This window comes from Glossina fuscipes, unplaced genomic scaffold, assembly GCF_014805625.2.
Source record: "Glossina fuscipes isolate IAEA_lab_2018 unplaced genomic scaffold, Yale_Gfus_2 26, whole genome shotgun sequence".
Classification (NCBI taxonomy): Eukaryota; Metazoa; Arthropoda; class Insecta; order Diptera; family Glossinidae; genus Glossina; species Glossina fuscipes.
The window spans coordinates 8,184,325-8,200,737 of NW_023998421.1; the positions used below are offsets into that span (position 1 = coordinate 8,184,325).

Consider the following 16,413-nt stretch of genomic DNA (forward strand, 5'->3'; position numbering starts at 1 on the left):
TTCTCGCGAAACACGGCACACGGCATAAGATCAACAACTTTCATTTTTTCCCTTCGCATTTTTCACATTATCTTTATTATTATTATGTATAATATGTTTCGATCAAAGAAATAATTTCTAGGATTAGAAAAGCAGCTAAGAATAGCGGCCCCTTTTTTTTATAGGTATACTGGAGGGTTAGTCGAGGCGCTTTAATAAAACGAAGAATTTTCTCGATATGTTGATATGTGTCTTCGAATATTGGCGTTCGCCAAATATATGTTCAATGGGAAGACCTCGTCTGCAACCCTAAAGTAGAGAGATAGGTTTCTTAAGAATTCATTGTTTTGATCTTGATTTTCTCGATGTTGACTGTGTACACGGATGGAACGTGATAAGCCTTAATATGCGAGTGGTGTGGATGATACCATTAACCTTGTTTTTCATCTATATTCTCTCTGCTTCTTTTCTAATACACTTTTGAAGGTCAAACTTCTCCAGTAAGCTGCCCATAATTAAAGGTGCCGAGGATATGTTACAGCTTCCCATATGGAAAACTTATATAGCGAGAGTAACCAACAGATCATTTGCGGGATGCAGAGGATGTGGATTTGGCTGCAATGTCTGCTCGATCATTTCCCAAGAAGCCGATACACAAAATATATGTAATGTAATAGTGTTACTGTTAAACTTTAAAGGATTGCGGATAGCTTTTATGACCGACTAACTGAGTGGCTATAACCAGCTTTCATTTAGTTTCGCGAGAAAGATATCTGGCTTGAAGAATAGCTCTAGTTTCGATTGTAAATTTTGGCGCGTTTCCATGTTGAATATGATTAACTTGGACTTCTGCAGTAGCAGCCACTGGCGTGTCTCTACAAAACAGCATTCTCTACAGAACGGCGTAGGATATGTTTGAAAAGTTAATTTAAACATATTAACAAGTACTTGCCAATCACACCGAATTCAATATTTATATAAAATCCTGCTACCTGTGCACATACAGATTATGTGATTTCTTTTTTTTTTTTTTAAGTAAATTTGAACCATTTACACACTGTGTGCCGCAGTGCCATTTTCGAATGTGCCTCAGGAATATATTTTTTTTTTTATCATCTAAATATCCTCCCAGTAAGCCCCGGCTCCTAATAACGCATAGCATAGGAATTTTATTTTATTGAAAGTAAAGCTTTTTCTCACCGCTATATTAGAACTTCCCATATGAATAAATTACGGTAACGGATTATTACAAATGTTTACAATAGTAACGGAAAGAGATTACGTCCTTACTGGCCACTGTTAAGCAGTCGAGTAAGCGGATCTCTACGGTTTTCCCTCAGGAAAAAGTCAAAAACCCCGTAACAAAGATAGGATAACTACGGCATAGAGATCAAGGTAACCATACAATTCGCAACAAAATTTCTGTCTAATGTTAACTTCCTCTGCCAAACTCCTTGACTATAATTCTTTTTGTAGCGATTCGTTTTAAAATTGTTTCAAGTATACTTTCCCTATACTTCCAGGGGGTGGAAATATCCAGTATAAATTGTAGTTTCACCATTTCTACGACTTGAGATTCCTGACGATCACTAAAAAATTTTACCAACATGGCAGCTCAATGGCCAGTGTTCACGATTTGTTTACCAAAGAATCGGCCCGCCATCACTGTATGTCTATACAGGCCGTCGCAGTCATACGATTTAATACACGTGGATTTCTTTTTTGTAGCTGCATTTAAGCTCAGTTTTATGCCGATAAACTAGAAACTTTATAACACTTTCAAGGGAACATACGCCAAACTATTACAGACATAACGTAAATAATGGCAGAGTAATTAACAACTACGGTTGAAAGCTGTGGCGATATTTTCTTGAGAACATAACTGCGAAGTCTAAGCTTCAAAATAAAGCCCAATTTACTTTCGCAAGTTGGTTGCTTTTCTTTTCATACTGGGTATCACTCTTAATAAAATGAGACCCTTCATAAGTTAAATGTGTCCCATAACAGGAAGGTAAATTTATCATAGCTAAGTTGAGAGGTTGTAGCGTGTTAGAGACACGGGCACAGATAGAACAACGAAATCAGATAAAGCGAGGAGTGGGGCACCCCTGATACTCGATATCGGTAAGAGACTTTCCAGGTTTTTTTCTTCAAAGAATCAAAAAAAGACACAAGTCACTTTCACTACTCCCAAGCAAGGTACGCTTACCAGACAGTGGTTTTTACGATTCTCAAGTAGTGGCTTTTACATTCATATATATGTCTGGTAAACGGGATTTTCATAACTTATTCCCAATAACTATAATACACTACTTTACCATATAAAATTAGTAAACTCGTGCAAAAGAAGCAGCATTTTTGCGATTCTAGTATTTCTACACTTATTAGTAACAGATTGTTATTCGATATTTCTGAAGTTCTTGTCGCAAGTTTTAAAAGAAAATTTTGTAATAAAAATGATTTGTACATTTTTATATTAGAAAAAGTAATTATATGAAATCTTTCCTCTTTCAAGGATTTCCTCATGAAAAAGCATCAAACTTATCCTATATGCACTTTAAGGTAAGAAAACCTTTTCTATCAAGGTTTCTTTTAACAATTGCTTTTAATCGATTTTCCTTTCGTTTTTCTGCTATATATTTCTTCGGTGTTTTATTAATATTTTATGATTTTCGAAAATTACGGACTTTCTCTTATTACATTCCAAGGACAGGAGAATATGTTCTGTGCAAGTTTTTTGTATACGATTTTCTATTAAACGAGAGAAGCTCGCCATAAACTGAAATCATAACATATGTGAATTATTGGCGGCAAAATGCAATAAACACAAAAGCATCCGTAATGAGTGAAAAGTCATTGAATTACTCATGCAATATTAGCTATATAGCAATCTAATGCTAGCCGATCTACAAATATCGTATTTTCTTATGCGACGTTTACATTACGTATATTACAAATATTGTGACTATACTTTTATGGAGAGCGGAGAAGAATGCATTGGTTGTAATATTACAAAAGTCGTAATGTTTCTTAATAATGTAATGTAATGTAATGTAATGTAATGTAATATGACATGTTTTTGTTAGAAATTTTAAAGAGTTTATCAATTACAAATGTTAAAAAAATTTCTGCTTAATACTATTTTTTTTTTATTATTTTTATTTATTTACTTTTCATTTTGTATCCATTTATTATTAAATTAAAATTAAATAAAAAAATTATTTTTATTTTTGTTTACGTATATCACAGATAAATATTTTTGAATATAAATTTTCTTTTAAGTTGTCAATAAATTGGATGGGTCCTTGAAATGTTAAATGAACTCTATTCAAGAATCAAATGCAATACACATTCATATACATGAAGTAGATGTAAGATTGGACGGCGAATGGCTCTAATATGTGTGCAATTCGGTAACCAAACTCGAACGCAAGCTTGTATAGCTTTTCGTTTTAATTATATGCTTGTTTAAGATCATTTTATGTTTATTTTATCATACTCACAATAAACTATTCGCTCTTCCCTGGCAAGCCCTCTCTTTACATTTGCAAACTATAGAAACGTTTTTCTAGTCATGGCTTCATTATTTGAAGAAATGTTGCCTCGTAAACTAAAGGGCGACGATTTAATACCAAAATCTTTTAGTGGGTGGACGTGGAAATATTTTATTTGAAAATTTTCAGATTTTTATCAAAAGATCACATTTTTTCACTTTCCATTCAGGATCACGTTGGTTAGCACACTATATTCGTCGGTTGTTTTCAAAAATTGGAAAATCATACATTTTTTGTTAATTCGCTTGCATTAATTTCTTACTTCATTCGTATTCTGTTCGAACTCACAATTAAGTTAAGCTTTTAGTTTGTATTCACTACTGTTTTCATCACTATAGCGTAGGTTAGAAGCCATTTTACCTTACATTTTACATAAAACAATGAAATAAAAAAATGTAAATAAAAAAGTGCTACCGACTTCGGGAAAGTGTACAAAGAGCTTATACTAATATCTGCATTTTAAGGTTTTTTAGAATTTAATTTATATTCGAAATATTTTGCAATGATTGCCTGTTTGAAGGACCATCCTCATGCTTTTGTGTATGTATCTGAATAAGTATGTATGTATGTATGTGCTTTAAACCTACTGCTTAATTGAGTTGAATCAACTTTTCATCTCAATGTTGATTTTCTTTTCGTCTCCCGCTTGAATATTTTGTCTGCAATTACTTTAACGTTGACCTAACGGTGCAAATGCTTGCATACTATAATAACGATTGCTGTCCTCTTTGGTCACGCTTGTGACATGATGAAATTGGCACGGATGTGATATTTGTGACTTTGGTGGTAAGGGTGCAGGTTTAGCACGCTTTTGTTTGCGATTTTTCCGACCCGGCACCGATAAGGCTATATTTTCAGGATCGCTAATCAAACGCTCCATTTGCTGCCAAATTTCTCGGGCCGATTCTGTGGAATCGTAACTGAAACCGATCACTTGCTGATGGTTTGTAGATAAGCACATCGTATGAAATGACGGTCCAGCTACACGATAATTTGAGAGATTATCGATACGGTCCGACCATAAAGCAAAACAAGAGCCTCTTTCGGCTAAGACCAATGTTACTTTAGCCAAAGCTCTTGAACGGACATTGCCCTTATCGTGTAAGATTACCGGTATACCAGTGAAAATTAAATGCCAATCACCTTCTTTGCCAGTGCCCTCGTACAAGTTAGCCAAGGAAGAGCTTACATAAATCTCGGTACCTAAACCGCTGAAGAAACTTTCCACTTGACCGCGTTCATAGTCAGATAAATTAGTATTACTGGCTGTATCCGTACTTAGGGTATCGGCATCGCCGTCAGAATTCAAAAATAATGAATTTACTGTGGTGGCGTTATGTTGTGACGCTTGTGACCATTCCGGGTGAACAATCATTTCATTATTATCTAAAGACGAAGTACCTTCAGACGATTCCGAGGGTGGAGCCGAGTCGCCAACAGAACCCAAACGTCGCCTGGGTGGCATTAACGGCATCTGCAAGTAAACATAAATGGGAAAAAAATTTAATTTATTAAAAGGACATGACAAACATATATATATATGAGAAATTAAATAGACATGCAATATTGCTGTTTGTTGGAAAAAATAAATACTTATTTAAAGAGACCTTGAAAACATTTGTAAATTTCTCAATGTATTGAACTTGAACAAATAATTACAATTGACATTGTCTCGTATTAGAAAAGCAAGTCGCCAGAAATTCTTGACATATTCGCTGTTTACTTTATTTAATTGATAATAATTGAGACAAAATAATTGACATTTCATTTGCTACGCGTTGAAAAGAAAACATATTGAATTTGAAAAAATATTTAATAACATAACAGCTGAGGAAATATTAAAAGCTTTTATGCGAAAACTTTAACATAAAGAAATAAAAACACTTAACTAAGCTTTTATAACCGATACACGTGATGCCCCCATATGTTTTTCACTTATTACACGCTCAAATTCTCATCTGGCTGATAGCAGAATAGACTTAATACAATGTGCACTACAACAAACCAAATGGCCAATAACAAAGATTTTGCGATAGACACAAGCACTCTTAGATCCTTTTTAACTCTGTACATTATTGCCAAGTGGCAAGGACACGTGTTTTAGTAAGGCGCTGTTTATATGAACAGTACTGCGGGATATTCCATATAAATAATGCTTTCAATGACTTTTATTCTGCTCTTCTGAGACAACAAAAAAGGTCAACGTTGTTAGGAGCGCAAACTGTTTATAACGAATGTTTACGACATCATTAAATATTTTTTCTTTTCTCCTCCTGATACAAACATATCGAAAGGCAGGCTATTGTACGCAGAACAATATGAGAAAATATTGATAAAAAAAAAGATAAGATAAGATTCAAGACATATTTTTCATATTTAATCCCTCAAATGTCTGTTGCGATTGTACATAATCAAGATTTACGTTTTGACCCACACTAGTGGGTCGGAATTGTCACAGATTAGAAATTGTATTAAATCGTTATAAACCGTAATGCACTAGCATGTCATAAGCATTTTCTTCTTTTTTTCCTTATTGAACTATAACAAGAAAAATAACAAAGTATTTTATTTTGTCCTTATATTCTCTTTTCATCGATATAACAGTTGTTATGGTTGCAAAGAATTTAATAGTAATATTGACACTAATCTACCCATCATCGAAGAATGCGGATATTTTTGCATTCGTCATGTAACATTTTTATTCGTGTAGGTGAAGCCACAGCCTTCTTTCTTGTTCAAATTTTCAAATTCGCAAAATTTAGATCTTACTTTATAAATCAATTCAACAGATATTTAGATAGGAGTATAAAAGTCTAACCTTTTTTTTTAGATCGTTGGGCTGAAAAGGGAATAGACAAATAGATGAAACGCGCGAACGTACGTAACTTACGACCACCAGTGAAGCTTGAAAATGGAGTTTATACGCTCACATTTGATGACAACCTTAGGATAACCATAAAACGCCCAAAACTTTATTACTAAAAACTAAAAATAAGTTATAGCAGACATCAATCTAAAATTTGATATATTAGCGTTTAAAATAGATGAGGCATCTAATTAGGAAAATACAATTCTTCGATAGAGTAAGACATCAAAATAATGTTCTTCTAGCCTGGGACATTGGGTCGAAAAATTTCTAAATTTCTCACATGCCTTTCAAGTGATGAGACATTTCGATTGAAACTTCAAAGTTCGGATATGTTTTCATTTGAATTCTTTATTCGATGCAAAACACCTTGTTCTAGGATGCCCAGAGAAATACTAGTCGGTAATGACGAAATTCAGATAATAAGGTTTTTGAAGTGCATGATGTGTTATCGCAATTAAAAGGAGTTTTTCTTCTTCCTGCTTCAAGTTCAGCTATCTTTTATTAAAAGTTTTATATCAAGGAGCTCTTGTCTAATGTCATTTTATGCTTTACTTTGCGAAAAATAATGTTTAATCATAGCAGGATATTAGCTTTTGTCCATGATGAAGTAGGTAAACCATTTTACTACTGCGTAGTAAATTACAAAATATCGTAAAATTTAACTTGTTAGACGCCTTTTTTTAACTGATATATTCATGGCCATAAAGTTTTCCTGTCGATACGGTAAGATCAAAAAAGGTACAGTGTACTACTAGCTGCTAAATAATGAAAATGTTACTGTGGATATCTACCGACGTCCACTCATCATTAAATTGAACGATGTTCTGTGTGACAAAAAGGTCAGCAATAGTGATTAACAGACGCAAGCTCATCCTCTTGCATGACAACGCTCAGTTGTCAAAGTTGTCAACGATACACTGTTGCAGCTAGCATGGGAAGCTCAGCCTTACCAGACGTAGCGCCTTCTAATCACCGCTTGTCCAGATCTACGCAATATCACTTGGGTGGCATGCGGTTTCGAAATCCTGAAGAAGTGGGAATATGAGTCGATGATTGGACACAGTATCGCTATATCGCCAAAAAGATGGGAAAATGAAGTAGAACACTATTAATTCGTGGTTTTTTACCTATTTCTGTTTTTCACTTATATTATCAGCTTTGAAAATTATTGACTATCGATTTTATTTGTTTCTTAGTCACTTACAAAATGCAATGGTGAATATATCAGAAAAGGCAACTTTCCCGGCAGACCCACTGACTCCACTAACAAACCTAATAGCGTCTCGTGTTAAGGTTACTACTTAAAACATTTGACATAGGAAGAAACCTTTGTATTTGGCATTTTCGACTATTTGCTCCGGTTATTCATCTATACAACTTCTCACAATCTTAACTCGTATCTTCTCCTTCCGGAAATAAATTTAAAAGATGCAAATCGCGTATTGCTTACAATCCTAACAACCTAAATGCATTCAAAAAAATAGATTAGCTTTACTTAGTAAAAAGAGATTGTCAGTGCATATGCGACAACCCAATAACTCGAATTTACTGCACTGATAGAGTTCAGTAGAGACCTTGAAAAAACTTCACATTAAACTCATAGCAAAATGTATTTAAAACATGCGAAAGTGTTGTTGTAATATTATCGCAAACTTTACTTAAAATGAGTAAAAAGCAAAAATAGCAACAAAGCAAGTCACGCTATTTCTATTTATTGCATTAAGCATGCATTTGTAAGAATAATTTACTTTCGCAAGGGTTTTTATTGGGTATCAGGTCCGTTTAATTTTTACGATCGAACAAGTAATAACAAAGTTCGCCAATTATCGCCACATCGAAATTATTTTTTTTTTTTTCTTCATTTTTAGTATTAGATTTTCTGTTGCAAACCGTAACAAAATTAGCCCCATCAACATCCTGACTATATCGATTCACTTTATATTCGCATTAGGCAGACTACTCTCTTCTGTTCCTATCTTCGCTGCGAATTCCAGATATTGTCAATTAAAATATATTTAAAAAGCAAGTGAAAAGACTATAGTGGTCCATGTCCACCATTAAAGACCCTACAACACTTTGTTTAATACAGATATAACGACTATTCACAATAAGGCTTTGTATGGGTAACAATGGAAAAGTGGTCCGATTCGAACCAATTTCAATAGCGTTTATCCTTGGGCCAAGACATGTCGACGCTTCACCGTAATAGCTCTAAAATAACAATCTGTGAGTTACACACGAAAGAAGAAGACAGACGGACTGATAAGTTTAGATCGATATAATAAAACATAAGTGTATCGCAAGCCTTTCTGGATGTTGCATACATCTGGACAAACTTAACGTATCCTTGTATCACAAATGGTACAAAAATAAAAATGCCACGTAATAGTCGTCAATATATTAGTGAAATATTAATCAATGAGTTATGTATACGCCTAGTAAGCTGTTATTGTTTCACAGCACATTCGCATAGAACTTGGGAATCGCAGTTATTTTCCAGTTACTCTTTCAATTAACTCTGTTGCGTCACAGATGGAAGAGACGCGCTTTGTAATTTCGCGTACGCTTCTACCAGTAGTATATGAACCTTCAGCTAGGAATGATGACACAGACTGATAACAAATGATTTGTCTGATCTGTCTATTGACTTCACGTCGTCCAGTCGTTGCCAGCATTTGATTAACTTGTTTCGCCAAAATCAATTTGATATTTTGTCCTTTGCTGTATGTACTTGCTTTGGCAACACAATTCAAAATTAGTTTTCTTTCTTGTTCTTATTTTAAAAAAATATACGGTTTCTAAACTTCGAACGAAAATCGTTGGCTTTATATCCACCATTTCATAATTAGGGTAGCAATCGTAATGTTTGCTGTTGATAGATTAATTTTTACTAATATTTAGTAATATACACATGACTTCAAACTGATGTGCAAAATAAACGAAAAGTGGTGAAAATATTTTCAAACATGTCACATCTTTCCATGTTTTATTGCGATCATAGTAGACAATTTCTTAGTTAATCTATTAAAAACCATACAGGAGAGAATCGAGAAAACCGATCGAATTCAACTCAAAACATTGTTATCTCCAACTTCCTTATGTTCTTCATAATTTTTTGTAATGCCTTTCACTTTCTCTTTTAATGCAATCACAGTCCAATCGATCACCTGCCATAATCCGTTCAATGTTACATATGAATGTTGAAAACTGTGCTTTAAGATAACTTTAGTAAATAATTTAAACAAAATGTTAGAAGCTATGGACTGTAATATTTAGAAATTTTCTCCTCGGCTTTTCTCAGTTTGGGATCTCGCACACTAAGCTACTTAAGAATTTACATTCCTTTAGCCGAAGTTTCCCGACTTTCCGACTAGGCTAACGGTCGAGGTGCAGACGAATGAACGCTGTACTATAATCCGCTTAAGAAGATTAAGATGAGAAAGGCTTCGCATTAGGTAGGCGAAACTACAATTGACATATGCCTTCGATTTTGCATGAGAGAGTAAAAGGTAAATTGTAATTCTTTTCCCTCAGTGATAATTGCAATTAAATCAATGCAATTATCGGGTTCTTTCATTGACCAAAAAAAAAAAAAAAAAAAAAAAAAAAAAAACACAATTCCGTGATATAAAGCTGTTTATAGAATATACGCATTTAATACTCTACAAATATTTGCATCCGAAGCTGTTCATGTTCAAGGTAACTTATCTCATATCGTATGCATTATAATGATCAATAACGACAAAATATCAGTATAAAGATGACTGATGTCATGTTTTTAATTGGTTATTTACATATTGCGTTTGATTTATTTCGCATTTTCATACACTACCGTTTTTTAAATTTAATTTAAAAACCCAGCCTTCATTTAATTATAGCAAACAAAAAAAAAAATATATATATAAAAAAAATAACAAAAAAAATCAGAAAGTCAAGTTCAAAAGAAATGTAATTCGCCATAATTCATTTATTTATTTCCTTCATAAAATATTTGATTGATGGGCCAAGAGAGCACAATTCAAAAAAATAAATAAATAAATAAATAAAAAGTGAATGAATAGTTGGTTTATAAAATTAAGTGAAAACATCTGAACTTGCGTCAGAATAAATTAAATAAAGCCTTTAAGTACAGATCAGCTCAATAATAGGGAAACGTTACTATCAATAGTACGGCCACAAACATCATTTTCTTCCATAGGCCAAGGGAATCATTTCGATTGAAATTTGCCATGTTGAGAGGAAAGCTAGTTAAAAAAAAAGAAGCTTAAAAAAGAGACCTAAAATAAAGCTTGCTACTGCCTCCTTATGAATCTTATTAATTTGTCAGTCTCTGCAGTCTTATCTACAAGTAGAGAAGGGTTATTTACTTTATGTCCCATTAGGACTAGGGTACTTCATAAGCTACATTTGCATGTCAGGTAATCAGATTTATCCTTCAACGTTAAATAAATTTAAATGAATCGTTCACATAACCTCTCCTAATAGAAATAGTTATGCCGTGAGATCATAAAATTTTTGGCAACAATAGATGAAAAATATTTTATTCATTCAACTGCTTACTTCTTTCGATAGGAAAATTACCGTAAGCTTCAAATATGTCACAAAAATCGTGAAATTTTTTTAATAAAAAGAAACTATGGCCATGATTATCGAAAAGAATGTAATTGCCATGTGTTAAGAGCGTGGCTTGTTTATCTCTAGAAAAAAATTTGAGCGACGCAAAGTGATATTTGCAAAACATACTGGCAGAACAGGATTGCTTGATGACCTTAGCAGAATCTGTCAACACACGCATAACTCTTAGCCGCCACGCCGTCAACTCCAGCGCATTAGTACAAAAGATATCAGCAAACTGCTTAGAATGTAAACCGATTATGTCCTCTATATCTTGCAAATTCTCCTCAGGACATTGCTTCATAGTAAAGTCATAGTTGGCTTATTATAGCTTGACGAAGGCCTGCTTTCAAAAAAAGATTGCAACTGTCACTTTGCCTCGTTTACATCAACACAGCTTAAAATTTGTTTTTTTTTTTTGAGTGATAGATAAAAATATATATACATACATATCTTATCTTATTTTAATTGAAATTTAATTCTTTAATAGCTTTATCAGCTAAGCATTCCATTCGAGATAACTAACGTTTTAATGGCCTATAAGTTTTTGTTCTTTTCCATCTAAAAACTCTTGCACTTATTATAATACTTTGTAATAAAACAAATTAAATTTTTTAACAATTTTACTGCTCAGATTACTACACTTGAGAAATGATGTAATTAACAGTTTCCGTAAAGACAATGACTTGATTGTTGTTCATTTTATGTGAAACCGACAAACCTAGCCTGAGAAAGTGCCACTAATTAACATAAATACCTGTAATATTCGTAATCGTTTTCCAACGCACTACTGGAATTACTTCAAAGATTCAAAACATAAAAAATAATAAAACGCATGTGCTTTAGAAATTACATGCAATTTAAATTGCATTTTAATGGTACCAAGCAACATGTATGGAACGTATGAATGGCAGTTAAATAAGAGGAATAGATTTTCTTTAGAATTAACAAAGTTTTCAGTTAAAGTAATGATGGCTTACATGTTGTAAACTTACTCTTACTCTTCCACATTTCATAAATTTCATAAATTTAAAATAACACAACAGAATGAATGTTAATCATTAGTTAAAGTCATAATTTTCGTAATTGATATCCATGATGATGATTCATTTTTATTGACAACGAAACTCTCGTTTGTCATTATTTTATGTTTCTTTAATAAAATTAAAAATTTAGAAAAGAGCGTATATTTTGTAAGATTTTTATAAAATTTAAAATTTACTTTATTTCACTAAGGAAATAAAAACCTTGCAAATTGTTTATTAGCTTAACATTTGTTAAGCAAATGCGAAAGTTAAGTGTGCATCGGGCGACCGAAAACTTAAAAAGATAACAATTGTTGTCCAACGCAATTTTTTTTTTTAGTGGAGGTTCAAATTGAAAAACAGAAAAGAAAGGAAAAGGGGAAAGAAACGATATTAAAATACATAAAAGACAAGTTTTCTGGTAGCTCCCGGTGGTGGTGATAACACTGAAACAGAAATGTCTTCCCCGTTTGCGGTGGTTGAGTCGTTGTTACATGAATTCTATACACCGACCACACCTAACGCGCGTAAACGCCAAATAGGGGTTGAGTTGTTAGCATTTAAAAATCAATCGGAATCCTGGAAAACCTGCCTTAGTGCGGTGAGCAATGCTACGACCTTTGAACAGAATCACTTTTTATGGTTTTTTGCTACGTCTACTTTGGATCACACCATAACGCGCCGTTGGATGCAATTGGGCAGCTCAGATAGGGCACTTCTACGTGAAACGTTATGGCACACATATGCTAACTTGGCTTGCGCATCAGCAAAACGCCAGCGCGACACTTACGCTCAGTTAATAGCTTTATTGGGAAAACGCCAATTTCCCGACGAAGATCCAAACTATTTGGCGCATTGCATAGCTCTTACGAAAACCAATTTTTCATTAGGCATTTGCTTACTGCGTACAACGTCTGAGGAGGTAGTTAGCAGTCGTGAAGATGTCAGTACAGATCGTAAGCAATACTTTCATTCCTGTAACTCCATTTTGGAACTCTTATCTTGTGTGCAACATTTGGTTTCTTGGATGAATACTGATCTGCTCTCGGAATACTTTTTTATGAGCATTTTGGATTTGTCACAGTGGCGTTCCAATCGTCAAGATATTTCTCTGAATGGTCTTTCAGTATTAAATGAACTGCTGTATTTGCAAAAGCCCTTATCATTCTCGAACATTTCAATGTCAGGCGTGAACGGCTTATTGGATCAATATCATAGCTCTAATAAACAGCACGACGAAATGTACACAGATAAATTTAGAGAATTGTTACGCTTGTATGCCATTAAATACTGGCCCAGAATGCTGGGCGATCTCGAGGTTCTAGAAGCATTTCTAAATTCCTTGTACAGCTGGACAATCCACAGAAACGGAGCCTACGATTTTACAGAGAAATTAGAAATATGGACGCCTATCATTAAAGGCATAAGTGCGCAAAATAAATTAAATCGCTTTTATGAGATTGTGCAACTGCTGGTGCCTGAAATTATGCGTCGCACACAATTCGAATATAATAAGACTGAATTGGAGTTGTTAGACAATGAGCTAATGGAAGATAATACCCAAACTGAATGGCAACAGTATATAACGCAGTGCATTGAATGCATTGCATTAATTGCTGAACCACGTTCAAGCGAGGTATTCGCTTTAGTGTTTAGCCATTGGGGGCGGCCTTATATGTATTTACGGTCGCTGGAAAATGATGTCGATTGCGGTAAAACGTTTGACTTTTTACGAAAAATGAAATCGCAAAGCTTTCCGGAAAATTTAAGAGATTTCACGACCATATGCCAAGCAGTTGTACGGATTATACCGCTACTGGAGAACAATAATTCAGAATTAGGCAATGAAATTAACTACCACCTAAACGAATTCGCTGAAAATTTATGGACTGTCTTGAAATTTTTAATCAGCAACAAATTAACCGTCTTCGATGTGGATAAATATCAATATTCCAGACTGATTTTGATTATTTGTAAATTTCCCTTCCAAAACATCGTAGGCAAGCTCATTTTCAAATTTATTAATTTAGGTTATATTTTATAGATACGCCCAAGTTTTAATGGCCATACGAAGTATTTTGCCTTTATCGAATATCTTGAAAGCAGCTCGTGACAATTTTCGAGGCGTTGACCAACATTTCTCAAATCAATAATTTATTGCGAGGCTGCACAATAATCCAAATGGCTGCCAGTCAGCTATTATTATGTATATCGTCTGTAATACGTCCGAAGAGCCTTTTAGAATTTCCAGCAATTATCAATATTATGCAGTCGGGCCCTCGCCTCTCGCATTTATCAAGCCAGGTACAGGCTAGTATATACATTAGTATTGTAAGCTATTTGATATTGCCCTGGAAGAATGTCGATGAACGGGGACAGGATTACGAATACATCGCTCGATAATGCTGCGCGAATATGTAGATAGCCTAGCTCGAAGTTTTCTACAATTAGATTTAAATACCATTAACAGTGCCATCATAGCAAAATCTAAAATATCATCAATGTCGTTAAATTTGCTAACAACATTCAGTTTGGTTATTGAATATTTCAAAAGTTCTCCAAACACTTTCAACGATTTACTATCCACTGCATTCAAGCCAATTATTACTAAAGCTTTGATGATTTACAACACTTTCGGCCAAAGTAGTAACATTATAGCGACATCAGTAGCAGATTTCAGTTCAAGCGTATTACATACATTGCAAACTCAGTTAGGAACACAGTTTATCAAAGAGATGATAAACTTATTCATTACAGTAAAAAGTAGGGACCAATTGAGTATAAGTACTGCAGCGGTTATCGAAAAAATTTTGCAAATGTTTCAATTAATTGCCAAGCATCCCGGCAATGCTTCGTTGACTATGATACCATCCATATTAGATTTCACCTTCGCCTACATTATTCCCCTTCTGCAGCAAGACGACAATATAAAGTATAGCGGTGATATAACGAGTGCGGTCTACGATCTCTTTGATAGTATTTTAAATTATAAATGGCAGTACTTTTATAAATTCTATGTGCAACCGAATGGAATTTCTTCGTTTCAAAATGCTATGAACGGTAGCAATGGTGCCATAACTAGTACTACCGAAAATTTACACCCTGAACATTTCATGGCCATAATGAATGCTTACGGTCAGATTTTAATTTCCGGCAATGATCCAAACATTGTTCGCATTGTATTAAATTCATTGCAAAGTGTGCATGATCGCTGCCGTTTATATCAACGTCCGTTTTTTAAGGATAATTTATTGGCCTCATTTCAAAGGAGAGGGAGCGTTACACTTCGACTTATTAGCGAATACCTTGTTTAATTTGTCTCAGGTCGATAATATAAAAATGCCGGAAAGTGTTGCCCAAGCTGGCTTACCGATCAACATGAAATTGATTGATGAAATTTGCCTAACAAAGGACATTCCAACATTTTCACAGAAATTAACTCAGCTAATACAGGACGCGGATTGTGTACATTTAACGCAGAACTAAAACATAGTTTATACGAAAAGAAAGAAAAACAAGACGAAATTATTACGCAAAAATGAAAATTTATATTACATTCATCTACATACATACTAAATGTTGCTATTATCCTGCAGCAACAACAACAATAGATTATAATTCACGATTTCCTTTTATCAAAATCTTCTTCAGGCGATACTTGTTTTGGTCATATTTCCGCTTATCAATTTGGTTTGGCTTTCTCTTCACATCCTGATCGCCAGAATAGTCATAAAAAGTTTTAAGTGTAATTTATATAATGATTTTCATAACAAAAGAATTTCTTTCGCCGTATTTCAAAATTTGTGACGTAATTGTGTTTTTTAAATTAAACGTTTTCATTTATATTATTTTGCTTTAAATTTAATTTTTAATTTAAAAGTCTATGAAAATTTGTTTGTTTTTTTTTTTTTTGTTTTATATATATTTTTTGTTTAACATATCAAAATGTCCGTTTTTAACCTTTCATTTTTGTTTCTTAAATACAATAAATTATGCCACTGTAACATTAACTTGGATATTAAATATTGATATAAATTTATTTCTCTCTATTTAAGATTCTGTTTAATACTTAAAGACATATATGATCTTCAAATGGTTTATAAATGGATTTTGGAAAAGTTTTCTTTCATTTCAATTAATATTTTTGTGGAATTTATTCATTGATCATTGAAAGTGAAATTTTACATATTGTTTCACTTCTTAAGAATGAGCTCGAACTAAATGTTTTCTCTTTTTAGGAATACTAAGCAGTACACGTTTTTCTTTCTTTATATATCTTTCTGATATTTTATTTTTATACCCTACACAACTGGTCGTATAAGTGTACGTTAAGCTTGTGCAGACGTATGCAATACGCGAAAGGACTTGATAT

General features: G+C 33.5%; 2 protein-coding genes across 4 annotated transcripts in view; one reads left to right on the plus strand and one right to left on the minus strand.

Annotated features, from left to right (window-relative positions):
• Positions 1–3,186: 3,186 nt before the first annotated feature.
• LOC119635264 overlaps positions 3,187–16,413 on the minus strand; it is a 79,547-nt gene continuing 66,320 nt past the window's right edge. For all 3 annotated transcript variants that reach the window (XM_038029967.1, XM_038029968.1, XM_038029966.1), the window contains one exon: positions 3,187–5,007. In XM_038029967.1, coding sequence (XP_037885895.1) covers positions 4,204–5,007 — 804 coding nt within the window. In that variant the 3' untranslated portion in view covers positions 3,187–4,203. The remainder of the gene's footprint in view (positions 5,008–16,413) is intronic.
• Positions 12,070–15,814, plus strand: LOC119635265 (exportin-6-like). The gene is given in 6 exon segments (XM_038029970.1): positions 12,070–13,983; positions 13,986–14,014; positions 14,086–14,145; positions 14,147–14,426; positions 14,429–15,306; positions 15,308–15,814. Coding segments are annotated over 6 exon segments (2,952 nt in total). The 5' UTR covers positions 12,070–12,498; the 3' UTR covers positions 15,528–15,814.